Source organism: Urocitellus parryii, chromosome 15 (assembly GCF_045843805.1).
Source record: "Urocitellus parryii isolate mUroPar1 chromosome 15, mUroPar1.hap1, whole genome shotgun sequence".
Taxonomy (NCBI): domain Eukaryota; kingdom Metazoa; phylum Chordata; class Mammalia; order Rodentia; family Sciuridae; genus Urocitellus; species Urocitellus parryii.
Genome location: NC_135545.1, coordinates 27,652,333 through 27,679,570, shown reverse-complemented (window position 1 = coordinate 27,679,570; position 27,238 = coordinate 27,652,333). Strand labels below are relative to the sequence as shown.

The 27,238-nt window shown below is 57.8% G+C and overlaps 1 protein-coding gene across 1 annotated transcript in view; it reads right to left on the bottom strand.

Annotated features, from left to right (window-relative positions):
• The window catches only part of Nkd1 (NKD inhibitor of Wnt signaling pathway 1), a 70,941-nt gene extending 44,003 nt beyond the window's left edge, over positions 1-26,938 (bottom strand). Inside the window, exons 1-3 of the mRNA XM_077793252.1 lie at positions 26,836-26,938; positions 26,658-26,690; positions 25,878-26,011 (exon numbers count right to left, since the gene is read on the bottom strand). Coding sequence (XP_077649378.1) covers positions 25,878-26,011; positions 26,658-26,690; positions 26,836-26,860 — 192 coding nt within the window. The 5' untranslated portion in view covers positions 26,861-26,938. The remainder of the gene's footprint in view (positions 1-25,877; positions 26,012-26,657; positions 26,691-26,835) is intronic.
• Positions 26,939-27,238: the final 300 nt, after the last annotated feature.

Below are 27,238 nucleotides of genomic sequence, written 5' to 3'. Positions count from 1 at the left end.
GTGCTGGAAGATGACGGACACCCCGTGGCCTTGATGGTGGCTTTCACAGGTGTATCCTCACCCCAGACTCGGGGAGTTGTAAGCACTAAGTACGGCTTTTCCAATGTCAATCGAATCTCTATGAAAGCAACTTTTAAAATCTAAATGAATTGTGTAAAAATAATTTGGGGGGGGATTTATTTACCAAGCCTGCTCTGCCACATACCCAGTGACAGGCCAGGAAGGCATCATTCCACCCCACGGACGGGGAGAGCTCTGCGGTCAAGGGCCAGGGGGCTTGTCCAGGGCCAGGTCACCGCAGAGCCCAGGTTTCACACAAGCCCCTGCTGCCTCCGACAGCCCCTCCTGCTCGTCCCACAGTCCTTTCAGCCTGTCCAGGCCACACGAGTGGCCTCCCCACTAGCCTGGGGACCACCTGAAGTGGCGCTCCGGCTACCAGTGTGGCCTCCGGATGTGCAGAGGGCAAGGGGTCCCTCATTACTCTCCCCGGGGAGGGAGCGCAGGCGCACCTGCAGCCCCCTTGGGCCAAGGTGGGTCCCTCGAACACCCTGGCTCACGGCCCCAGGCCGCTCTCTAGGCCAGCTCTCTCCACACGGGACGGTCAGAAACGTCACGGCGGGCAGGCCTGCTGACACCTGGGCACCACTCGGTCACCCTGAGGATCTTCTTATCCCGAGTCACCAACCCTTAACCAGGAATCCCTGGGTTGGCATCTTCTTGGTGCCCGGGGTGGGGGGTGACCAAACGTCCTCCTGTCATTGGACCTGAGGGTGCCGATGGCTGCCCCTCCCTGCTCTGATCTGCTGAAGCCATATGCACCTGGGGTGGCCCTCAGACGTCCATCAGTGCAGGACTGGCTCAAGGCCTGGGCAGGACCCTGGGGGAAGTGAGGGCATACTAGCACACAGTTCCAGCTTCCAACAGAAGGCCAGGGTCGGCCGAGAAGCCGGCAGTCACTCCCAGGAACACAGAATCCTCTGGAATATCCTGAAGAGGTGGACTGGTCACCAACTGGAGCCCACAGGCTCCCTTCCTCACAGCCGGGTCTCTCAACCTCAGCAGTGGACGGGGGGGGGGGGGATTCACCGTTGCGGAGGGCTGTCCTGTCCACGGCGGGATGTCTGGGAGTCCCCTTGGAGGCTACCTACTAAGTGCCGGGGTCACCTCCCACTCCATCACCAGATGTCACCAAATGTCCCTGCTCAGAAGGCGCAACGGTGTCCATGCCAAAACCTGGGCCTGGTGACTTCACATCCTCCATATCTCAGACCTAGGTTTCCACAGGCCAAATGTCTGTTTCTAAGTTTTGACACCTGCCTAAGTTCTTTTATGCCCCGAGGGCCTCAAAACGTGAGTGCAGGTCACTGGCCACCACCCCCCAGCCCTCTGCCAGGTACAGACGGCAGAAGGACAAAGGAGCTGACCCCTTCTTAACGTGTGTGGCCCCGAGTTCCCCAAAGACAAAAGGACTCCAGGCCCGGGGAAAGGGCCCTGTCAAGTGAGGAGGGCCACCAGGGTGGGGACGGAGAGGAAAACCACGTGTCCCCTCACCTGTCCAGGGGCGCTTCCTTCCCACCCCGCCCCCAGAGGCCGAGACCCGAGTCCCTTTGCAGGTGCCATCAAAGCGCTCCTCTTTCTCCCCCAAACACACACCACTGCTCTCCTGGTGACGTTCCAGCTCTGTCCTGAGCCGGTCCTGGTCTGGGAAGCAAAACCTCCAAGGACCCCCTCCCTCCTGGGCGCCAGGGGCTCTCCTGGTGACAACATGCCCCCTTCAGAAAAGCAGCCCTCCGCGCTCCCGGCACCTGGCTTCAGAACGTGTTCTGAGCCAATTTCCTTTCCTTTCCTTGGAGCGGGAATCTGGGTTACTAGGGGGAGGGCAGAGGAGAGTCTAATAAATCTTGGAATATACTTCTTGGCAAAAGGAGAAGGGAAAAAAAAATAAAAACCACACACACCTACTTACTGGTGTCATGAAACGAGGCGCGGCGCTCTGAAGAGCACGCTTCAGAAGTCCTATTGTGTGCAGGCTGAATTCCATCAAGCTGGGGGCGGCAGCGGGGTCAGGCTGCAGGATGCCCCGAGCCCAGGCTGAGGTTTAAAGGGACAAGTTTGCAAGGCCTCCCTGAATCCCAAGGAGAGGAAGTCTCAGAGCCGGGTGTTCACCGGGCCGGCCCCACATGGAAACAGCTTGGTTTCAAGTATTTGGTTTTACTGTTCCAACTTCAGGGTCTTTTAACTTCTTATTTTTACAGGGCTCAGAAGAAAAGGGAGCCGGAGCCGTGGGCTCAGGCCGAGCCAAAGAAAACCCCAGGGCTCCCTCGGAGGGCCCCCGCCCGCCACGGCAGCGGGGCAGGGACGTGGGGAGGGACCCCCTGGCTCCTGGCAGGGCCCGCACAGCTCCTCCTGCCCGCTGGAGGCCAGGTCTGCCAGGCCAGCTGCTGACTCCCTCCGTGTGGGCCCCACGGCGGCAGCATGGCGCAAGTGGAGGCCAGAAGAGCTCCAACTGTCACCCGGCGGCCACGGGGCTCCCGCCCGCCAACAGCAGCAGCAGAACAAAGTGGAGACTTTCCAAAGCCAAGACGAGGCCCAGCCGGGACCCCAGGAACCCTAACTTGAGTCCCCAGGGAAGGACAGCCAGGCACCAAGACATCCTGGGAAGTGTCAACTGAACCCACAGGCCCTCCCGGCCACTCTACCCCAGCCCCCACCTTGAGTAGAGCCCCCTCGGCTGCCAGCCTGATCCTGCGCCCCAGTTTCCAGTCCCAGGTCCACCCTCCAAGTCCACCCACTGGACAGGAGAAGCCACCGGGTCCCCAAAGCAACAGCATCAAGGCAGCAGGTGCAGGGGCCCTGAATTTGGCCCTGATATCGACGACGTCTATCCCTGGACACCCACGTGACCTGGAGAGGGCACCTGGCCAATCTAGTCAGGCCCTACGCAACTCAGTGAGACCCCGTCCTACAATCAGATAAAGAGGTGCTTTCATCAGTTTGTTTTCCCTGTACAAGACGGAGGGACAAGTGCCTGTTGAAGACACCACGGAACTCTTGAGGTCCCCGTAGGGACAGGTGTGTGCACGTGTTGAAGAGCCTCCGGCACCTCCAGGCACGTCCAGGACCAGCTCGGCACCACCCCTGCCAGGTGGTGACTCCAGACGTCCCCTTGGGTGGCCACTTCTCCCCGTCTCACCCTGTGGCTGCGGAGGCCTGACCTGTTTCCATACCCTTCTCAGACACCTTCCCACTCAGAGTCACCCGGGTGCAGCCAGCCTGTCCCCAGGCCCAGGACACCGTCACCAGAAAAGCCCCAGGGGCCAGGGCTGGGCTAAGAGGGCACCGACCGCCCGACCCCGCCAGGCGCCAGGAAGCTGCGCATCTGCAGGGTCTCGGGTTCCACAGGACTCAGGATAGGACCCTCTCCCCGACCGGGGGGCACAGAGCAGGCGGAGCTCCAACCCCACCCCAGAAAGCCCCTTCCCCCAGAGCACCTGGCCCCAAGCTGCAGGCGGATCAGGGGCAGGAATAGCCTGGTCGGGCCAGCGGGAAGGTCCACCTGCCCCAGGGCAGCCCAGCGTCCAGAGGTTTCCATGGCAACCCTCCAGCGGGAGACACTTATGTCACCTGGAGACCAGATAGGGGCAGTGGGCTCCCAAGGGACAGGGATGGGGTCTGGCGAGGGTTTCCAGCTGAGAGGGAAACACAGAGCCCGGAGCCCCTTCCTCTGCCCCTGGTCTGGGCAGCTTCCCCCAGCCCCGGGCCACGCCAGGCCGTGGGGCCCACACACCCAGGGAGGGTCCATGGCAGGCCTGTCTCCCACAGGAGGGGCCGGGCCTGGAGGGCAGCAGGCCCCAGGTCCACACCCACTGACCCCAGAGCCCGCTCTCCTGCCTCCTCCACGCGGGAAGCCAGCAGAGACCTGGGTCCGTCTGTCTCAGATGTGCCGAGCCACGAGGCTGTGCCCGCCTACGCTGGTGAAGAACAGCCGCGGGAGTGGTAGCACCCACTCTAGGGATGGGCTAGCGGGTGCCCAGAGGATTCCTGCTTCCCAGAATTCCACAGCCGATTCCCTGAGTCCCCACCCAGCGAGGGTACAAAGGAAAGGTATGGTAAACAACCCCACCCCATTCAGCCAGCCAGCCAGCCCCCAGTCACATCTACTCCACAAAAATCCAAGATGGAAGCCACTCAGAAATGCCTTAATGGAACGCGCCCCCATCCCCGTTTAACAGACAGGAAAACGGAAGCCCAGAGAGGGAAAGCTACTTGTCTCCATGTGTGAACGGATGCCACTATGTGTCGGGCACCATGCTGGACTATGGAGCTCCGGGGGTTAGTGGCGATAACCTACCCCTAGCACCATGGAGTTGACGTTCCTGTGGGAGATGGGCAATAACTGGATGCCACATGAGTAGTTCTTAGTGAACCATCCAAGAAAGAGCAAGACGCAGAGCATGATGACAGGGACTGTGGCAAGGAGTTCCAAAGCCAGTTCTGAGCGAGACTTCACCATGGGGTGAATGGGGACAACACAAGAGAAAGAGTAGCAGCAAGCATCTCAGAGGGCACATGTGCAAAGGCCCTGGGGTGGAAACATGACAGTGTGCTCCAAAAAGAACCAGAGTACCTGGGACAGAGGGAGTGCGGGGCAGGAAAGGGGGCGGTGGGTGCTGTGAAAAGGAATTCAGACGTCCCTGAAAACATTGTGGGAAGTTGCAGGAGATTCTAGTGATCTCACCGCTGCTGTAACAGCAGCCTGGCTGAAGCCCTGGAGATAATTTCAGAGGCTGGCTGGAGTCCTCTAGGTCAAATAGGATGGTGGCTGAAGACCAGCAAGGGACCAGAGTGGGGAATGACAAATGGGGGCTTCTCAAAGTCACAGAGTTAACAAAGGATGTCCCCCTGTTGGCTCTTCAGCTGGGGGACGAGGAGTGGCCCCGGGTTCCTGGTCTGGGCGCAGGTGCACTGAGGGCCTCTGCTGGGCGGGGCGGGCCTGGCCAGGACGGGCTGGGGGTAGAGGAGGAGGTGTCCCCGACAGGCCACGTGACGGGTGAGGGCATCAGGTGGTGGCAGGCAGTGGGCACCCAGGACTTCAGACCACAGGAGGCTCCCAGGGCCCCCAGCCCCAAAGCCACCACCACGCGCACACACAGCCCGGCCGGCCGGCCGCCCTCCTGGCCCACCCTTTCTCCCAGGTGACAGAGCCCGGCCGGGGTCTCCCACACGGGGAGCCCAGAATCGGGAGACGGGGTCTGACAGTGAAGGGCTGTGCCTGAGGTCCCCGGGCCAGCTCCAAGTCACTGCCTTGAAATGGACCTTTGACCCGACTGTCCACGCGGGGTGGGGGGTGGGCAGCCTGTCCCCACTGCACCCAGGTCTCCCTGACTGATGGCCGGGCACCGACACAGGCAGGAGCGTCCGCTGGGAGCCCGGTGGAGGCCCCGGTGGAGGCCCCGCTGGCCGGCCCTGGGGCAGAACCCCCCCCAGGCCAGGTCGGTGCTGCTGAGGTTCGAGGACGGGGCTGTCTGGCTCTTCACCCTCCTGCCACATTCCACCCTGAGCAGGAAGCGCTGCAAAGATGTCACAGCCCCCGGGGACACACTTCCTGGGTGGGAGACGAGGCCGACAGACCGTGCGGTCACTGCAAATCCCAGAAGCGGACTCCTTCTCTGAACTTCCTTCAAAAGCCAAGCGAGTTACCTCTAGAGCGACCAACTGTCCCCCTCACGGACTGCTTTCTGGGACACAGGTACTGAGCTAGGGGTTTCTGGGGCCTGCTCCCTGGCTCCCACTTTACAGGTGAGGAAACAGAGGCACAGAGAGGTTAATGCACTGGTCCAGACGTCACACAGCTGGTAACTGGCACAGGCAGCATCTGATTAAGATTTTAAAGTGTCAAGAATAAATTCTCACTCCCCTGGGGATGGTGTCATCCTCACCAAGAATGGTCCAGAGAGTCAGGACCCGGGCTGTGCAGAAGGAGCAGACTACAGACCATGCAGGTAATTTTGAATTTTCTAGCAATCACATTAAAAAGCTTAAAAATTGTTAATTCTAATTAATAATGTTACTTAAGCTACATACCCAAAGTACTCAAATCCCCAAACATTATTATTATATGTACAAAGCCACAAAAAAAATGATAAATAAGAACTTGTGCCTTCTTTTCCCCCCACACTAAAGCTTTCAAATTCCCGTGCCTTTGCAAGCCAGACTAGCCATATGTCACAGCTCACCACCTCCCAAGGACACAGGCCACCGTAGTGGACACTCTGCTAAAGCAGCACCGTTGATCTCCCACGAAGCTCTTGACAGTCAAGCTCCCAGGGACCTCTCCACACAAGAACCTTCCAGAATCTCTACTACTCTTCCCTGCAGGGAAGGGTTCTCAAGACCTAGCAGGTTAGGAAGGGATCGGGGCGCCCTGCCACACAGGCCCTGGGCTTCCCCCCACAATGGCCGCCTCTGATCCTCATACTGAGTCTGGGATGTGGGTTCTTTTATGACCGGTCCATTTCATTGATGAGGAAACTGAGGCTTGGGAGAGCCTGGATCTTGCCCAGGGCCCACCTGGGTGTCTTGCCAGATCCAGACCAAGGTGCGGGCTCTCGGGAACAGCGGGAGCCACCTCAGGGAAGGCTTCAGGAGCTGGTGCCCAGGAGGCGGCGGGAGAGGGAGACGGAAGGAGGTTCCCAGGATCAGGCTGGGGTGCAGGCGTGGGCGGGCAGCACACAGGCCCTGGGTGTATTCCCAGGGGACAGGCGGGCACTGGGAATCCTTGCAGCCAGGGGCAGAAGAGGGAGTCCCTGGCCCTGAGATGGCCCTGCAGGCACCGTAGGAGAAGAGCCCACGCCCCGTCACCCCCTGCCCATCCCAGGGTCCATGATGCCAGCGGAATCCAACTTCCCCAAATATTTACCCAAAGGCTCTGGGCACCAGGCTCCGCTCTGTAAACTTGGATGCCATTCCAGAGCCCGCACCATAGATCTCCCAGAGAACAAGATAAACTCTCCCTCACATTCTAAATAATGAGAGGGAGTGGGGGGAGGAAATAAATCAAGCCTCCCCCACCGCCCAACTTAAAAGGGATCGGGGTGAGCCGCGAGCAGGGAGCAGCCCTGCGAGTCCTTATCAGGCTCGGGCCGCTCCAGACACAAACAAAAGTCCTGGCAGGCGGCCTCCTTCCGCATCAGGGAGGGGCGCGGCCTTCACCCCCGGAGGCCAGACCCATCCTCCTGAGCACAGTCGGGCTGACATCCACCCCGAGGCCCCGGGAGACAGTCCCCTCCGTGATGGAAGCACTAACGAAGGACTCAGGAACGAGGCCCATGCATGGCTAGGGTGGCCCAGGTCTGCAATCTCCCACCTGCGTGGGACCCCTGCACCCCACACACAAGCGAAGGAAGTTTCCGGATGGACTGAGGCTGTGTCCTGCCTCCCGACCGCTCTAGCCTTCTGGTAGAACAGACCGAAGCAGGAGAAAATACGTGACGTGGAGGGTCACCATTGGCCCTCGGGATTCACGAGGCAGGTGTGCTGTGGTCCCCAAGTGACAAACAGCAGAAGGCAGACTTACGCAGCGAATGGACAAACTGCCTGGCTCTCCCGCTGGGGGGCTCCCCACGGCTGCACCTGCCCCCCAGTTTCTTGCTCTCTCCTGGATGACTCTGATCACCCTCCTCCCCCACTCAATACCTCAGGCTTCCCGCTGCCTGCAAAATAAGCCCCAAGTCCCCGGGGACAGGTAACCGAGGGTGGGTGCCTGCTCAGGGACCCCCGGGACTCCTGGGGCCCTCCAATGGCACCCACTCCTGACTCCAGAAATGCAGCCCAGCTTCTCAAATGACCCTCCCAGAAGCAGGCTTTCTAGCATAATATTTTCCTCCCACAGAACACGAGAATAAAGGGTTCTTTGCTCGTCTCCTGAAATAACTGGCTCTTACCATAAAGCAATCTTCTGCCCAGGAAAAATATTTCTGTAAAACTTGGTAACTCTATCTGCGGTTCCTTCTCTGAAAGTCAAAAATCTTGGAGAGTGAAATACGGCAGGGGCAGACGCTATGACAAGCTCATGAAGTCATGTCTACCCGGGACGGTCCCTCCTTACCACGGTGATTAATTTGCTGTTAACCACAAGGACTTTGTGTCTTAATGCACGGAAAGCAAAGCCCCAGTTCACGTTTCCACCAGAACAATCCCACCGCCCTGGCCTTGGGGGCCCGCCAGGCAGAGCGGCCGAGGGGCCAGGAAGGACTCAGCTGAGATCAAGGGGCTCCTGCGAGTGGTCACCGTGCACAGGTGCGCCATCTCTGTGGCTCTGGCCCTGCCAAGGACGAGAAGTGAGGGGTGTCCTGGAACGGAGCGCAGAAGTGCCCGCAACTAAAACAAACCCACTCAAGACACCCGGGGGGCGGGGGGACAGCGAACCAGCCTCAGCCACTCGCTCGGCCCAGCCCCTACGTCCACAGGCGAGGTGTCCTCTCTGAACGGAGCCCCTGGCCGATGTGTCGTAGGCCCACGGGGATGGGGTTGACCGGGACCCTTCCAGGGCTCCTGGTGTGTTTGCTGAGCGCCTGGGGCAGCTGAGCCTCAAATGGCCAAGTGCATTATTTCTTTTAATCCTGGAAACAACTCCAAGGGGTGGATCCAGCTCCTCATTTTACAGGTGATAAAGATCCAACTCTAACACAGTTCAGTGTAAACCAGGCCTGAAGCCCACGTCCAAAGCTCTGTGCCCCTTAAATTGGGAGAAGATCCACTTGGATCCACACACCACAGCAGGAGTCTCACCTGGGAGCTCAAGGTGTGCAGCACGGATCTGAGGAAAGCACCATCAAGCTCAGTGAACTCCCGGGTCTCACTCCCAGGCCCCTGATGGCGAAGAAGGAGCCACCAATAATCATCACGGGGAGCCTGGGAGCTGGAAAGCAAGGCTGCAACCCCGTGGGCCACCTGGAGGAGGAGGCAGATCACCGGCTCTTCCCAGATCTGATGGCAGGACCTGGGTCCTCCCAGCCGCTCTAGTCGGTCCCACACACTTCCAGCCACACTGGCTGCAGCCTCCCTCAGTGAGCCTCAGCCCCGGGGCCAGGCACACGCAGCTGTGGCCTCCCTTCTCCCCAAGAGGCGTTTCTCTTTACAGAGATTCAGGGGAGCAAGCAGGTGCCCTGCGACTTTCAGGGACATGGGGATCGGTTCTAGAGTAAGAACGTGACCTTCATCAAAACAACGGAAGCCCGGTTTTGAGTTTTTGATGGAAAGTTCTCTTCCAACTGAAGACGGAAGGCTGAACCTCTATGAGCCAGATAGACTCTGCCCAAGAACGAGGCTGATCCAAGAGAAACCAGAGTTGAAGACTCAGATCACCGTCCTGGGCCATGGCTGGATCCAGCTGTACCTGAAGCCAACACTTTGGCTCATGAACCAATCACTTGCTTGTCATGACACAGCTGAGATGGCTTGAAAGCAAAGTCCACACAGAGAAGCAGAGAAACTCCAGCTTTGGCAGAAAAGTCGCAGAGCCACACCTGGAAATGACAGGAGGGTGTGCAGCCTGGGGCAGGGGCCCAGAGAAGGCTGGCCCCACTACAGAAACACGTGCCACGGACCTGAAGCCAAATAAAGGCAGTCCAAATGCCCAGGAGGAGGGGGATCGGTGTGATAAATTAGGGTCCATCCTTATAAGGGGAAGCTCAATCGCCATGGAGGACACAACAATGACCTGTCCTGACATGGAATCCTTTCCAAGATGCACCGGTAAGCTAGGAAAGTAAGGTGCAGGACAGACGCACGGCAGGCAGCTCCAGTTACAAGAAGATGCTCCAGGTCTGTACCAGTGTCTTGGCCTCTCCACCTGTCATGGGCAATCTGAACTGTTCACTTGATTGGATGAAGAGATGTCGAGGATTCAGGGCTCCTGGGTGTGTCTAGGAATGATTGGCATGTGGGCTAGCCAACAGAAATGGAGACCTCCCTAAGAGTGGGCAGCACCGACCAATAGGATGATGACTTGGATGGAATGAAAGTTGGGAGAACAGGAAGCAGCGGCAGATGCAAGCTCCATTCTTCCCGCAGGGGTTCTCGATTGCTTCGATCATCTAAGGATATCGGACTCCTGCTTCTTCCCTCTTCCAGAGCAGACTCTGCCAGTGATTCCCCAGAAGCCTTGGGTCTCAGACTAGGGAGGTTCCACTGGTCCCTCCTGTTCTGGGCTTCCGCCTCTTGGACTCTGCAGCTGCTGGTTCCCCCAGCTCTCCAGCCTGCAGACGGCCACTGAGGACTACCCGGCTTCTGGTGGCGTAAGCCAACCTGATAAGTCCCCTCTTATAATTAAACCCCCTGTGGATTCTGTCCCTCTAGAGAACCCGTATACACCACCTGAGTGAATTTTTCAGTTGACCTACAAACACCAGTGCTTCCGGGGCCAGGAGGGCTGCCACCGTCGCACAGGGACAAGTGGGTACACTCAGCAAGGCCAGAGGAACCCCAGGAGCCGTCTCAGCAGGTGAATCTAAAGAGCCCCGGGAAGGGGTGGGAGGGAGGCTGCTGGGCACGGTGCGCCCTTCACGACCAGCTTGAATTGTCTTCCTTTTTGTTTATTATGATTATTTGAACCATGTGCGTGACTCAACTCACCACAAGGGAACACGGGAGGCCCTCTCTGCAGAGCAGAGGGGGACCAGCAGAAGCTCTCTTCAAAGGCTCACAGCCACGCGGCTCCATGGGATGACATGGGGACTGCAGGGACATAACCTGAACCCTGTCCCCTCGAAGCCTCATCCTCCTGGTAAACGTTCTCCGAGCTTGTCGAGTGCTGAGCAGTGCCAAGGGCCTGAGGTTACCAGGGTGAGTCGCAGAGAACCTGCCCACCCGGGGATTCTGAGCCTGGCCTCCGTTTCCCGGGTCGGATCACTGATTCTGGCCAGGTGGCTGCGGGGAGGAAGCTTTGCAAATCCCAATCCCTGGATAAACATTGGCAGGACAAAGTCTGATCCCCCTCAGGGCTGTGGCCTGGGGCCCAGCAGGGGCTTTGCCTTCTGGCACCCAGACCAGGGCCCAGGGGATGAGTCGCCACCCAGGAATCCCACAGGCAGGCTCCGCAGGGCTAGGGAGGCTCCACCTGGTGACATCAGGGGAAGATGCTCCAGGCCACCCACCAAGGAGGAAGCCATGACCACTCCCAGCCATGACGGTGGGTGACCGTCCCTCCTAGGCACAGGCGTCAAGTGGTCTCAAGAAAGGGCCAAACCCGTGCCTCCCCAGGAGGGGACAGGGAGCACCCTTCCCACCACTGTCTGCTGCAAAGACTCCTCTGTCACCCGCCCCCTGCCCACACGGGGGTCCCCGGTCCACAGCTGTCTGTTCAGTGCAGCAGCCACCAACTTCAGCCGGCTCCTCAAATTGACTCTGAAAATCCATTCAAATAAAACGCTCTTAAAACCCCGTTCATCAGCCACAGCGGTCACACCTCCAGGGCTCAGGGGCAGGCAGAGATGGCTCCCGGAGAGGAGGGGACGGACCAGGAGCACTGCCATCCCCAGAGGTCTCCGGGACACACGGTCTCTCTGTTCTTCGCAGATCCCCTTCGTGCCTCCAATCTCAAAGGAGGGGCCTGGTGGCCCGTTACAGAGACAGCGCTCCATATTGTCAGGCAGCTATCAATAACTGGCAGCGAGGGTCAGGCACCCAGGAGGCTTAGGCAGACACTGCCAGGGGACGGGAAGGCAGAAGGACAGCTGAGCTTCTCCCTAGGCCACCCATTACCAAGGCTGTGCCCCTACAGGGAGGTCTGGATCCAGAAGGTGGCAAGACGGGAGACGGGGTCCCCACCTCTGAAACCACTCCCAGGAGGGTCAGGACAGGTCGTCCTCGGGACACGGCCTGAGTCCGTCCCCACAGCCCCTCAGCCTCTGTCTTCTCCCCACCCCCCGTGAACTGCCCCACACGCTGCCCGCAGCTGTGGCCCTCTCCCCATCCCTCGTTCTCACTGTGAACAGAACGGCTTTGAAAGACACAAAAGGTAGTACCTGCTCCTGTCTTCAAAAGTCACACCATGTGGAAATGGAGAATATGAAGAGGGAATCCTGCACTCCTCAGTCTTTGACAGATCTTTCTCCACGCACCTGCAAACACCCAGACACAGACCTGCCCAGACGTCTGTATATTGCTGTCCCTCGGCTCCAGAACCCCCCCAAGGGTACCCAGACTCACCAATGCCCAAGACCCTTAAATAAAATGACACTGGATTTGCATGTAACCTGGTGCCTTTTGAATTGTCTCCACACATAATGCCTCGCACACGCAAACTGTCACTGCACTGTATTGCTTAGGGAATGACGACAAGATCAAGACGTCTGTAGGGGTTCCTTTTTTGTACCAGGGATTGAACGCAGGGGTGCTTAACCAGTGAGCCGCATCCCCGTTTATTTATTTGGAGACAGGGTCTTGCTGAGTTGCTTAGGGCCTTGCTAAGTTGCTGAGGCTGGCTTTGAACTTGCCATCCTCCTGCCTCAGCCTCCCTCGCCGCTGGGATGACAGGTGTGCGCCACCACACTGGGCCTGTGGTTTATTGATTTATTTTAGATTAGTTGGTCGGCCTCACAGATGCAGAGGCCGCAGGGACAGAGAGTGGAGGCACTGTGACACTCTGCCCGTCTGCAGGTGCCCCGGCCTCCCTGCCACATGCCCACAAGACCCCGGCGCCCTGCTCTGACCCCTTGCAGAGATCCGTAAACGGCCATGCCCTCACACATCCCCTCATACATGGAGATTTTAGCTGTCACCCATTTTTCATTCTTCAGGATACTACCGCCACCAGCGCTCCCGAAACTCTGTGCCGCTGTTCCCGTGCCAGTGTTTCTTGGTCCCTTCTCACCCACTGTAATCGCACCTCTGCTGTCACTCACCAGGACCGCTCCCGTTGGACCCACTGGGACCACCATCCAGTGCCACCAAACCCACTGGCCACCTCTCCTTCGGGTCCTTTCTCCGACAACACCCCCTCTGACAGACCACAACGGTGCCCCAAGTGAACCCCCTTCCCAGCACCCCTGCGTGGTCCCTTCCCCTGATCTGGGCTGGACTTGGGTCTTGCTCTGCCCGAGGGAATCTGGTGTGTCAATTCCGGGCCGATCCTTTAGCAGCCTGCCGGCTCGGCTCCTGTCTCTGGGGGAAGCTGTGGCCACCATGAAAGTCTGACCACCGGAGACCACGGTGCTCCAGGGAAGCCCACGGGCCGTGAGGTGAGGCCTGCAGGCCCTGAGGGGTGCCAGGCTCCAGACACATCGCCCAAGTGCAGCTGTTGTGGGCGAACCACCTCGACCAGGCCCCGGGGCCACAGGCCAGCTGCCGGCCAAATTCTACCCAGGGGCATCATCTGAAGAAAATCATAAAATGGTTCAGTCGCTCCACTTCAGACTTTTTTCCATGGAAACGGAAAGCACGCCCCTGTTCTCTAGCATGGATCTGAGAGAAGAAACCAAAGGCCAGGGGAAAGCTAGGCCACTCTTGGGCCACCCAGGCCCCAAAGATCCAGCCACATCTTCCTCCTGGGACGGTGCTGCCACTGTTTAGGCTCTGACAATAGTTTCTCAGGTGTGAGGCCTGGAGGACCACCAAGGGCCTCCTCCCTCTCTTCACCCCAAAGCCAAAGGGGAAGGTCAGCAAGAACTAACCCACAGCAGTCTACTCTGACCCTCCCCCAAAATAGCCCAAAGGCCCTGAAGCCAAGAAAGAAAATGAGGCACAGAGAGGTCAGGAAACTTGTCCAAGGTCACACAGCAAGTGAGAAGTAAAGTGAAGGCTTGAAATGAGGCATTCAGGCTCAGAGCCTGCGCCAGTGATCAAACACCAGTGTTTTTCTAACACCGTGAGCATGACCTACAGTAAGACTTACGTTTTATAATGGGCTTTTGTATATATGGTCTGACGTCTAAATGTATATGTATTCAAACCAACACCAAAAAAATCACACGAAACAATATTTATTCTCACCAACACAGCTCCCCATGCTACCCGTCCCTGCCAACAAGGGGTAGCAGACAGTGGAGTGAGTGGGTTGGAGCGTGGGCAGCAAGCATGGCCCTGTGGAACGTGCCACCCTGGTGAGCTAGGCCTGGGCGGCCAGGGCCTGGGCACGGTATGGACGCCTGCTGCAGAAGCCCACTCGACGCAACCTCATCCAACAGGCCTCAACCTCCTGCTTCCTGACCTGCAGCAAGAAAACGGAAGTGGGGCAGACCTGAGTGAAAGCCTGGACTGAAGCACTGACCAATGACAGTGTCAGAATGTTTCCGAACCCTAATTAGCATAAATTTGGACCAATAGCATTGCTGCTTTTTTCAAAGTACCTAATTGGCCGAAGTTTGGACCCGTATCCATGAGCCAAGTGCCCTATAAGCCCCTGGAGCAGCACACTTGCTGGAGCAAGATTTCACTTCCAAGTCGAGTGACCTCGGGCAAGGGAGTGGACTTCTTCAAGCCTCAGTGTCCCCGTGGGCAAGATGGTAACACCAACCTCCCAAGGGCGCTGTGAAGCTGGCCACCACGGGGCTCAGGGCTGCGCAGGGGCAGAGACTCCGCAAACAAACAAATGGCCACCTTGTGACCGCCTGCGTCTTGGGGACGGTTCTACACGGGGCTGTGTGCACAGGCAACGGTTAATCAACCCAGGAGCTGGAGCCACAGAGCAGCCAGGAAGGAGGCACGTGCCCAGGGCCCAGCCGGCCGGAGAGCTTCTGTGGACTTCCCAGGGCAAAGGAGCAAGAAGAAAAAAGCCCCAAGAAAAGAAGGCCCAGCGCCCACCGAGACAGCAACCTTGTCCCTGGCTTATTATTATTCTCTTAAACCATCTCTTTGCTTTCGCAGTCTGTCTAGATGACTGGGGAGAGAAAGGTCAAACAACAAACTCAAGGTCAGAAACCACCTCTAACGAGTCACCCCCTGGAAGCCAGGTGTGGAGTGACCGGTGCAGCCCTAACCCACACCCCCGAACCCCCACCGCGGAGGCTCTGAGGGAGGCCCGGCAGCCCACGAAGCCACTTTAGAAAACCATCCTGGGCTGGAGCCCATCTGGGAGGCTCTGGCCTTGCCCAGGTGTAGACGGGACCATTCTCCAACCTTCATGCTCTGCCCGACTCTCACCAGAGACCAGCTCCAGATTCAGGGTAAGGAGGCTTCAGAGCCCACAGGAGGCCGACCAACTCGCTCCAAGGTGCCACTAGTTCTTCTGACCAAGGGCACTCACCCTGCCTCCCAGCCCCTCCAGAAAGGGGAGCATCTGCAGTCTCGGGGGGTTGGCGGCCAGTAGGGCTCCAGTAGCCTTCAGGGCCCACAGGTGCCACCGACCCTGAGCTAGAGCCCAGAGTCCTGCCCTGACACCTCGGAGGTGACAGACACCAAGCGTGGGCTGGACGCTTTCTGGGCAGCCCTCGAGCGGCCCTGTCTCTGTCCCTCCACGCCCTTGACCTAGAAGGCTTCCACCAATCCTCTCACCGCCGGGCTCTCCCCTGTTTATTCTTGGGGTCTCCACAACTTCACTGTCACTCCCCAATCCAAAGTGCAATCCGCCCTTCCCCTCCGTCCACACTGTCCTCCCCTGCATCTCATGGCCCACCGGATCACGCACTGAGCACACCCTTGGGGGTGACCCCTAGCCCATCTCACCAAAAAGCTGCAGGAAGGTTGGATCTGCTTTATTTTCCAAGCTGCGGCAGTGAACTCACGTTCATTAACTCACTATCCTCCACCAGTTCCACGATGACCAGGGACTCAGTCCACTTGGCCCACGTCCACCCCACAGGAAGACGTGCACCTGGAGCCTGGCCCAGGAAGTCTGAAGCTGCAAGCTGTCAGCCCCCTCTGGCCCTTCTCTGTGCACACACTGCTCCACAGCAGAAAGCAGCTCACACCACACCTTCACTGTCCACCACCCCCGCCCCAGCCCCCATCTTGCTCTCCTCCACACGGAAACCCACTGTCCATTTCCCAGCTCCGAGCCTCTGCCGAGGCTGAACCCTTGGTTCTGGCTGCAGCCTGAATCCTGCTCTCCCTGGCTGGCCCAGTGGCTGGCCCTCAGCGAGCCCGTCTCTTCATCCACACACCACAGGAGCCCCCGGGGTAGAGCGTGACACCCATGGTCACCCCATCACAACCTTCCAGGTCCAGACCAGCGACCACACGCCAGGGCACCACAGGTCAAAGCCAGCCTCTGGATCTCCCACTGTCTAAACATTTAATGAGTTGACAGCTTTTTAAATTAGCAAGGTTTTACATAAAAATCCAGATAGGTGGATTCCCTTGGTGATCAGAGAGGGTCGCAATGCCAGGGCCACATCCTCAGGTGACAGCAGCTGGGTGGGGTTGAGTAGCACTGCCCCCTGGAGGCAGGGCGTGTGTTCCCAGGGCACCCCACTCCCCACTCCTCCCAGATGTCCCCCCTCCCAGCCTGCTGCATTCATTCACAGGACCTTTCTGGTCCCTGGAGGTCCCTAGTCTGCCCTATCGTCCTTCAAAGCCCTATTCACATGTCCCTTTCTTCAAAAGTCCTCCCAACTGAAAAACAAAAAAAAAGATCCTCTCAAATCATCCCAGCCCGGGTGTGTCTTGTGGCTTTACAACTTTAATAGCTAACGTGTATTGAGCGCTTACTGTGTGCCGGGTCACTTTACAGCGGGGGACCTCGCAGCCACCCTAGGAAGCAAGTGATACCACCACCCCACTCTCCAGATGCAGACCCTGAGGCCCAGAGGTGATGATTCTATGGCCAGCTGCACCCCATCACTCCCTCCCCTTCTCCTCGCAGCTCTGGGCCCCAGGAAGCCAATCCCTGGGCACCTGTTTCCTGGGCCTTTCTTGCCTGTTAGCGTCTGGATTCCGCGCACGGGAAGCCCTGGCAAGAACAGGGAGGTGGGGAGAGGAGAAGCTGGGGTGTCTCTTGCCCACTCCGTCACCACCTCGGCACGTGGCTCTGGCCCAGTTCCTCCTCCAGGCCTCTGACCTCTGCCTGTTCCCCCTGTCGCCGGCTTCGCAGCAGCAGCTCCTACAAGGACCAGTCACAGCCCCATCCCCAGCTCTTCCTGATCCAGGACCAGTAACCTCCTCTCACTGTGGCTCAGCCTCTGCCTCCACACCCCCTGAGGGCTCCCCGTCCCTGCTCACACCTCTGGGAGCAGAGTGGCCACTCCCACCAGCACCCCGAGCTGACCCTGAGGTCTGGCACCAGGCCAGCACCGGGCCTCGGAGGCCGGCTCCCAGCCCCTGCTCTCTAACCCAGGGGTCTCTGCTCATTCTTCTGGCCCTCCACCTGCCTGTCTGGGTCTTCCTCTGGGGTCCCCGGATGGCCTCCAGAGAGCCAGAGTGGTGCCAGCCCAAAACAGACACTCTGGAATCTCGCTGAGCCCAGAGAAGACAGTCTGTCACTTGATTCCTCTTTATCCTCCCAAGTATTTTTACGACTGAGAACCCATCTCCACATTCCTCCTCCCCCAAACAGCAGCATGGCGCACCTCGACCCCCTGGCCTGGCCCTCAGAGCCTGCGGCCTACCTCGCTCCCTTCTAGACAAAGACCAAGGGCTGCAATGTGACTGGGGAGGCCTCCAGGCCCACCCATGACCCCTCTTCAGCCAACAGACCAGCAGCCAGCCCCTCAGTCTGCCCTCCTGGCTACAGGGCTGCCCACACATGGTGCCCACTCCACCTGCCAGACAGACAGTGCCCCTCCTCCACCTCTGGGTGTCAGCTTCAACACCTCCTCCAAGACCCCCTAGGACCCTAGGGCGTAGACTCTGCCTGTTCTAGACCCAGAGCCTTGTGACCCTAGGCTTCCCTCAACGTCACTTTCATCACTCAGCACCCCTCTTCCCAAACCATGAGCCAACCGAATATCCATACCCAGATCCAAAGCAAAATTCCTGCATATCAAACATTTTTAAAAAGTACAGTCGTCCCTTGGTATCCACAGGGCAGGTTCCAGGAGCCCCGCGGATCCCCAGATCCACAGATGCTCAAGGCCCTTACAGAACAAGATGTAGTGTCTGCATAAAACCTCCTCTCCTCCTTCTGTGTGCCTTAAATCCTGTCTACGTTACATATAATCCCTGATACAATGTAAATGCTGTGTGAATAATCGAGCTATACTGTTTGGGGAATAATGGCAAGGAAAAAAGTCTGTCCATGTTCAGTACGGATGCAATTTTTTTTTTTTTCAAACATCTTCTGACTTGGGTTGGTTGAGTCCGTGGACATAGAACCTATGGATATGGATGCAGCCCATGCCACAGTCCGTCATGGAATCTCTCATGACAAAGAGAGGTTCAGTTCAGGAGGGAGAAAACGTTGGACACTAGGAAATCCAGCAATGGGAACCAGGCATAGGAATCCTATATCATAATGGCAAAGAATGACCTGCTCCATCAATGTCCCAACAGTTCTTGATAAAGGCCAATAATTATTCCTGAAACTACATATCTTTGCAAGCCAGCAGCGGAAGAATGTTTTCTTAACTATATAAATAACAAACACCGTACTTAATGGTTATTAAACAGCACTGGAGACTCTAACCCATGCAATAGGAGAAGAAAAAGAGATGGGAGGCAACGATAAGAGTTTAGTTCCACTAAACACTAATTTCTGCGAGGCAAGAATCACGTCCCATTCCTTGTAATTCCCACAACATCCTGTGCACAGCATTTGGCAAACAGAAGGCAAACGTCTATTTGTGAAATGAATAACCACGCCCCAGCCATGAGGTCTGGCCCCTCGAAAAGCACCCACTAGTTTTTTGAGACACAGATCACCACTTCAATTGTATGATTTGTTCTTTAATATATTTCTCTTTTCCTACTAGATTCTAAGTCCCACGAAAACAAGGCCTGCCCTCTGTTGACAGGGCAGGTGCAACTGGGACGAGGGACATCTATCACACTGGACAGGACGCATTCAATAGAGAGTCAGGAAGTTAGAATGATGGTTTTTGCTCCTCAGCTGAAGAATCCAAGGCCCAGGGGGAAAGGGGCCCTTCAGCTGATGTCACACCACTGTGAAGCCACCTGGTACCCTGAGGCCCTCTGAAAGGCATCAGCCACACCCAAGACCACCCATACGCACCACAGCCAGTGTGGCTCACCAAGAAGGGAAGCAAAGCCCAGACGAATTCCTCAGAGGCCTCAGACCAACACGCCAGGGATCCGCCCCGGTAGGCAGAGTGGGCTGGCTGGCCAGAGCTCGTGCACGCCCCAGTTCTGGGGCGAAGGATGACTTCAGTGGCCGGACTGGAGGCTCTCCTCCCTGAGCCTCATGACTGGTGCCCACACGGATCAACAGCCCCCTCTGCTTGCCCAGTGAGCTATCAAAGGGTCACTTATGCCTCCAGAAGTGCGTGTTTAGAGAGGGCTCCCCACCACCTGGGCTTGGCAGGGGCTGAGCTGGGCTGCCCTTTGGGGAGGGAGCGGGCCTCTCCTCCAGGCCCCTGGGCCATTCTTCCTGCGGAGAGTCTAAAGCCATAAAGAAGCAGGCAGCTTCCCAGGATAAACGGAGCAGGGTGACATCAAAGCCCTCCTTCCAGAGTCAACAAGTGAGGCCTTCAGCTCCCGCTGGCAGATCTTCCAGGGTATTCTGGGCTCCTGCCTCAGTTCTCCCTGGGAGAGAGGGAGAGAGAAGAGAGGAGAAGGGAGGGGGAGCCAGGGCAAGAGGAAGAGGAAGACTGTCTGGGAGAGGCAGGAGCTACCAAAAGACATGAGAGAGAGAGAGAGAGAGAGAGAGAGAGAGAGAGAGAGAGAGAGAGAGAGAGAGAGAGGAAGGGAAGTCGGGGGGCAGCCACCGGAAACGCCTGTTTTGGAATCCAACTAGAGACCTAAAAATTCCAAAAAGTTTCTAAACCAAAACACAGCAGGGATCCATCCACAGCCTGTCGGTGAGGCTGCCGGGCCCCTGAGCTGGAAGGTTCTGGGCTCCTGGCTCATCACTGCATAGGCCCTGGTGCCTCGAGGTCACTTCGCCCACCCCTCGACTGGACGGCTCTGCTGACCCAGACAAGGGAGCCTCTTCCCCCAGCTCACTGCAGCTCTGGGCAAGTGAGGGCTCCCTCTGGGGTTGCCTGTCACGGTCTCTTGTCCCTTGTGCCTTGAAGTACCTCTCTGTTCCTTTCAGCAGCCAATCTCAGCCCTCAGTCCCCCGAGCCCACCAAAGCTGAGCTTCCTGGCCCCAGAGCTGACTTCCTCCTCCAACAGGGCTCCAGGGGCCACCCACCCATTCAAACAGCTGGGTCACGTCCCCGGTCCTCCTACATGATGCTACCCATGAATCAACTTCAAGGTGCGCTGGCCGCTGGAGGTGTACCGGCCCACCCTCCTCTACCCCACACACCTGTCTGGAGGGACAGGTAGCTCAAGGCCTTCCGGAAAGAATAAGGACCAGGAAAGACTCCCGGTCCCCAAGGGCTGCACAGACAAGTCCCTGCACAATCATCCAGTCCCAGCGACCCTGCCAGCCCACCTTCCAAAGACCACAGTGGGCGGGGGTCTCCAGCAGTCCTTCCCAGGAGGAACACATCCCCTCCCCCAACACGTCTTCCCTCGCTGACTTTCGGGCCACCACGTCGTCACACCTGTCTACTTGCCGCTTCTTGGTCTCCTGGAAGATTGGAAGCCACAGGAGGACAAGGGGCGGGTCTCTTTTACTCTCCACTGTATCTCCAGTGCCTGCCTCAGTTGATTATCCTCAGTAATGAACTGTCACTCATTTTTTAAATTTGCAATTCCCTCATTCATCAACTAAGCTCAGCACCTGAAAGAAAAGCCTGGTTCTTCTCTTCCACCCCGGACAGGACGAACTTGGAACAAAGAGGAGATGCTGGCTGGGAAGGGGGCAGCGAGGGCACCGATCATCTGATTTCATCTCACCCATCCGTCTGTGGGCCTACTCTGTGCTGGGGCAGGGATACCGTGGGGAGGAGATTTCATTCAGTGACTCCTCTTGGTGCTGCCAGATTCGTCTGTTGGAATCAGGCCAGGGGACAGTGTGGTCCCGCAGAGGGTGTCTGAGCTTTTCAGCACAAACAGGAACACTCCTGACCACCCCACCTTCCCTCCCCGTTCTGAGGACCCCGCTGGATGAGCGGAAGGAAAACACCCCCAAGTATTAGGTCCTGGCAGGTCACGCAGGGGGTGCCTCTTGGATTTGATTTTCCCTGCGTTTCCTCCAAAATGTGAAAGCAGAGGGGCATTCCTGACTTCTAGGAAATGGAATGCGCACGTGCCGGGCTCAGGGGGACTCAGCCTCCTTCTCAAAGAAGAAAAGTCTCGGAGGGAGGACAAGACAGTCCTTGGAGTCGCTACCAGAGACCACATCACCGAGATGCAGGAGAGCCCCCGAAGAGGGCACCCTTGCCCACCAGTCAGAGGCTCCGACGGGCCCAGACCTAGAGGAAACCAAAGCCCCACCTGGCTCTTCATCCAGCGGGGGTCTTCCCAGACTCTCCTGTCCATTCCCCAGGGGACAGGGACAGACATCATCCAGGCTGGGCAGTGAAATCGGCCCTCGGTGCCCATGGGCAGAGGAGACCCTCCCTGGGGGAACTCAAAGATGCCAGCGAGTGGGGCTCAAACGGCTGCGCCCCGAGTCCTCCACAAGCCTTGGAGCAAATCATCTTTTAATTCTGAAACACCAAATATTTAATTTATGCTCTACCTCAAATGTCAAGTCCACCTCCCGGCACATAGCTTTGAAACCACGTAAGGAGGACTAACACTTTCCATATGGTGAGGACTTGGGACCTTTTAATTGTGCCAACTGGTATCATTCAAGGGTAATTCCCCTGGAATCCAGCATTCGGGCAGCAGCTGGGCCAGCCTCCAATCTCATCACCCAGCCCCACACGTCCCCCGGGGCTCCAACCAGGCCCCTGCACCCTCCTAATCTTCCCCAAATATCAAAATGCACTAGGTACCCCCTAATCAAATTACCCAACTGCCTGGCAGCCGCCTTTGATCTAGAGGAGGGCCCGCCTGCCCCGCAGCTCACGGCCTATTTCTCCAGGCAGCTCTGCTATAAAAGAACAAAAGGGTCAAGCTGGTGGGGGGGTGTGTGTTTTAAATCTGGCTGTGCACATTCACATATGCACGTGTGTACACGCCACGTGAGCAGCAGAGAGGCACCAAAGTTGTTTCTCCAAGTTGGCCTCCTACCTGCGTCCGCCCTGCTAGTCCATCCACCTGTGCAGCTCTGCTGTCCCCCCACTGCGGGTCCCACACCCAGGGTTTCTGATGGGTTTCTTCTGTAACTGCCTGCTGCTACTTCGTGTTCCAAAGCACTCCGCGACCTCCTGGAGATGATTCTACTTCTTCTGCTTTCTCATTCTGCTCAGCCCAGGGTCCTCTGGCAGGCACCTGGCTCGGTCTATTGTTCTTCTTTCAGAGCATTTACATGCCTCCCATTTCTCACTATGTGTCTCCTGTGAGCTCATATTCCCTTGGACTTCATCATGTGCCCATGCAAAGGGCAGAACCTAGGCCTTAATCTGTTTCCCCGCAACGGAGCCTGTTGTGGAAGAACAGGAAAGCGGGGAACAGAACTCTGGTTCCAGAATCCCTATCTGTGGGCTCCCATCTCCCCTCTGCAGATACCTCAGCATTCCACAGAATTCCCAGATTCGACTCTTTTGAAGGAGTTATCTGCCCTGACTCTGCCAGGGATGAGAATATCACTGCACCCATTTTGCAGATGAGCTAATTAAGGTATCCAAAGGCAAAATGGCTTGCACAAGGTGACAAGCTCTTGTGGCACAGTGGGGCCTCGTTATTTCTGGACTTAGGAAGGAAGGCGAAGTTTAGTGCCAAAACGGTCACCCCCTCACACAGCAGGGCCCTGTAGGTAACTCAGACCCTCCCCAAACATTGGCCAAGCTCCTCAGACCCCATCAGGGAGGAGGAAGCAGGACGAGGGCCCCTTCTGCTTCTGCCAGCCCCTCCACCAGCTCGGCTCAGCTCACCGTGCTTGGCAGCTGGCGGGCGAGCCCCCTTCCGAGGAATGAGTCAAACGAGCGCCCTGGCAGTGGACACTCTGTACGGGGCTTCCCCACCCATGACTTCCTTTCTCCTAGAAAGTACAGCAGAAGAGAGGGCACACCAGCTGGCTGGGAGCTCCAGAGGGTTACGGGAGATTAAGATAATGTAAGCAAAGCTTGACACACACACAGGCACTTAATAAATAGTAGCTATCATTGCACTAATAAGAATGCTAGTTGGATAAGCCACTCATGTGTCCCCAGCCACTTTGGTGACATGCCAGCTGAAGGAGTGCAGACAGAAGTCATCCCCAAGACAGACCTGGGGCAGGCTGAGGACCGCTGCCAGGCCTGGAAGCCAGCAGACTTTGGAGCACACACCCTCCTACATCCTGGTGATATCACAGAGGAACCTTCCAGCCACCCCTTCCGCGCTGGTGGGGACAGAGAAATGAAGCAGGACTGAGGTGCCCCCGGGTGCCCGGTGCAGAATCTCAGCATTCCCCAAACTTTGGGCATCCCATCCTCACATTCATAATTTTGACCACTTGCACTCAGTATTTCTCTCTGAATCAACTTGAAGTGAGACTATCGAATTTAACTTGGCTTCATCCTAAGCAGTAATAATACCCTGTGATATCATGGTTCCATGACCTAGCTATCTTTTCTGATTTAAAAAAAAATAAGGGGGGGAGTAACTATTAAGACTAAAAACATTCCCTCAGGTGCCACCTGAAATTATGTCAGACACCTCACACACACACACACACACATACACACACACACACACACACACACACACACACACACACGGCTGCTCCACACCTTGGACGGTGCCCTGATTCAGAAGCTGGGCCATCTTGGACCAAGGCAGGTGAGAACCCAGAAATCCAAATCCCAGTCACTAAGAACAACTCCCAGGGAGTCAGCGCCCACCCCCCCTTAACATCTCCAGCGGCTGAGCCCACCCGCCACATGTCCCACTGATGGCTCTATGCCTCACATCTTTAAAAGCACTTTGAACCAATATTAATGACCCCACAGCATTTCTCTGAGAGAGGGGGCGAGGGACGAAGGGAGGGGAGCAGGCAGCATCCCATACTGTCCTCAGCTGGGGGGAAGAAACCAGGCAACAAAATTCCGTGACTTCACCAAAGCCGCAAACTTAAGCTGGGGCCCCCTCCCGGCCCTCCCTCATTTCCCCCAATGGCAACTTCACTGGCTTGCATTCCTCTTGCTGGGAACACTACTATTTAATTAAAAACGACAGACTTTTGTTTTCCTCTCCTTCTTTCCTCCTCCCTCTCATCCTCCCGGACTGGATGCCAAGGAGACCCACCAAAAACATGCGGGTAACATTTGTTATGGCTTTGAAGATAAAAGTCAATTGAAGTAAGCCCTCGCTGTATTTCAAGTTTCCCCTCTAGCATGGAGCAAGAGCTGCCTGGCAGTTAAGAAGGGGAAAAAAAAAAAAAAAAGGACTGCAAATAAATGTCATTCTGCAGGAATAGTTTGTAAAAATAAACAGGCTGAAAAAAAAAAAAAACCCAAAACTTGATTAATGGAAATCCACTCAGTTGGCCTCTGTCTTAGGCTGCAAATACATTTGTTCATATGGCTCAACTGGATCGTTTTCATTGGCCTTTAAATTTAAAAAGTAGATCAAACGCTAGAAATGGTGGGAGAAAAAGCAGTTTGTAGTTGTGTTGTTCAAGGGCCCAACTGCAGTGCCCCCCCACCCACCAAGTTTTGACCTCTGCTAGGGGCTGGCAGCTCCAATTCCAACCCAGTCAACAGATGAGGAGAAACGGAGGAGAGAAAGCCCTCAGCTAAGCAGCAGGGAGGGGGGGAGAACTCTTCTACCCGCAGAGGCTACTTCACACATGCACAGGCCCCCGCCCAACATCAGCCCCTGCAATCTAACTGCCAGGTCCCACCACCCAAATGCACACACACACACACACACACACACATCTGAAGACTCCACCAGCCTCTCCCCAGCCATGGGCAAGACCAAAGAACTAACCAGACCCGAGACTCAGTCTGTTCCCCTCCAAGTTTAAAAAAAAAAAATTAAATGTCACATCAAAAAGTTGATTCATCCTTTGATCCTCTGCTTGCGAGAGTTCCACGCAGACCATCTGAAAGCCCCGTGCAGAGTTCTGGAGCTCACACGACATCTGTGAACACCAGTCCCAGGCCAGGAGCTGTGGCTGCACTCACTCATTCCCCTGTCACAATCACTGCTCCTCCAGGAACAACTCCAACCTCCTGGACCCACCGGCTGCAGGCACGGGGGCGTGCCAGGCTACAGCACAGTGAGTGAGGCCTTTCCCGCCCTGTGAGCCTCACTAAGGGTGACGCTGGGTCCCAGTGGCCCCCAAGCTCTCCACTCAGATGGCAGATGGCACTAATGAATGCCACAGACACTAAGACACATTCGGAAGTGGCCATAAGACCCTGGGCCAGCACAGCCCTGCCCTCCAGCCAGATAGTCCCCATGCCTCCCCTCCCCCAGCCCCACTTGCAACACCCCTGTGAATGCTGGTCACAGAAACAAGGTAGAAGTCAAAGCAGGCCCCCAAACCCCACTAGCACAGACCAGCTTTCCCATCCACTAGACCTATACCACCTCCTCACCCGGGACCTGCCTCCTGGCAGCCCTCTGCCCCCCAACTGGGCAGGAGACTGGCCCATCAGACCTCTCAGGTTCCCCATAGCGTGGGGCACAGGGCTGTGCTGCTGGGGCAGGGGACCGAAGAGACAGGATTTTCAGACCTGGACACCGGGCCAGGAGGGTGCTAAAAGTGGGGATGGGTGAAGACCCATCTCTGAGGCTGAAAGGGGTGAGGGGAGAGGACAGGGTGGGGACCGTACCCGGGTGCCTCGACCAACGGTGCCCGCCAACCGCAGCTGTCGGGGTCCTGAGACACCACCTGGGCAGCGCTGCCTCCCGATCCACTCCTCGATGCCCTTCCGAGCCCAGGCAGCGCTCACGGCGAAGCTGTCACCTGGGACAGGGATGACACGAAGCCTCTGAGTCTGGGCCCCCCACCGGCCGGAAAGTTCCCCCAGAGTAGGAGAAGGAGTGGGCGCGGCAGAGAGTAAAGGCACCGAGGGGTCCGCTGGGGGTTCAAGAGATTGGGCAAGATCCAAGAGACACGCAGGGAATCAGGAGAACCAGGTTCAGCAAAACCCCAAGAGCAAGGATCCAATCCGGGGCAAGGGAAGGCAGAACCCGGGGAAGAGGGGGTTGGGGATCAGGAGGCCAGGACAGCAGTGGGCTGAGGGTCAGGAGAGGGGGAGCAGTGGACGCAGAAGCCAAGAAAGGGGCTGGGGGCCAGAAAGAGGGCGACGGGATCCTGGGCTAGAGCACTTGGGGGGTCTGAAGAAGGGGCGCTGTGAGCCCAGAGGGCGGGGACGCAGGAGGGGTGGGGCTTTAGGGTCAGAAGTCGGAGAGCAGGACCACAGGGAGGGAGTAGGCGGGACAGAGGCGGGGGCCCGAAGATGGCTCTAGGAGCGGTTTGGGGGGACTGGTCGCTGGCGTTGGGGGTTGGGGTGGCCCTGGTAATGAAATCCAGCGGGCTGGGCCGTCTGGCAGCCGTCCGCGGTGCTTCCCCCTTCCATCCCCCGGGTCGGTGCCCCGCGCGCCCCTACCTTCCGGGCTCTCCCTGCGCTTGCACACGGCGGCTGCAGGCACAACGCGCGCGGCGGCGGCGGCGGCGGCGGCGGCGGCGGCGGCGGGAGCCGGAAAGAAAGGAGAGGGAGAGAGTTAGCGACCGCGGTGGGGAGGACGCCGGGGCCAGGGGGCCGGCGCGCGGGCGGGGACACTGACCCGGCTTGGAGTGAAGTTTCCCCATGCTGGGGGCGCGGCAGGCGGGGGCGTCCCTAAGCCATGCGCGCGGCCCGCGGGCCCTGCGCCTCGCCTGGCTCCCCTGCTCCCGGAGCAGCCCCAGAGCCGATCGCAGCCCGAGGCGGCGCCGGGACGCGCTCCTGCCGCCGTCGCCGCGGCCCGACTGACGCCCGGGCGCGCCGAGCCCCCAGCCCGCCGCCGCGGCCCCGCGCCTCCCCGCGCGCCCATTGGCCAGGCGCGGCGCATCAAAGGCGAGGCGGGCCGCGGCGGGGGCGGGGCCGGCGGGCCGGGGGCGGGGCGCGGCGCGGGCGGGAGGGGCCCAGCGAGCCCTGGTGGCCCCGGCGATCTTCAGCCGGGGTCTCAGGGGCTGGGGACCCGTGCGGAG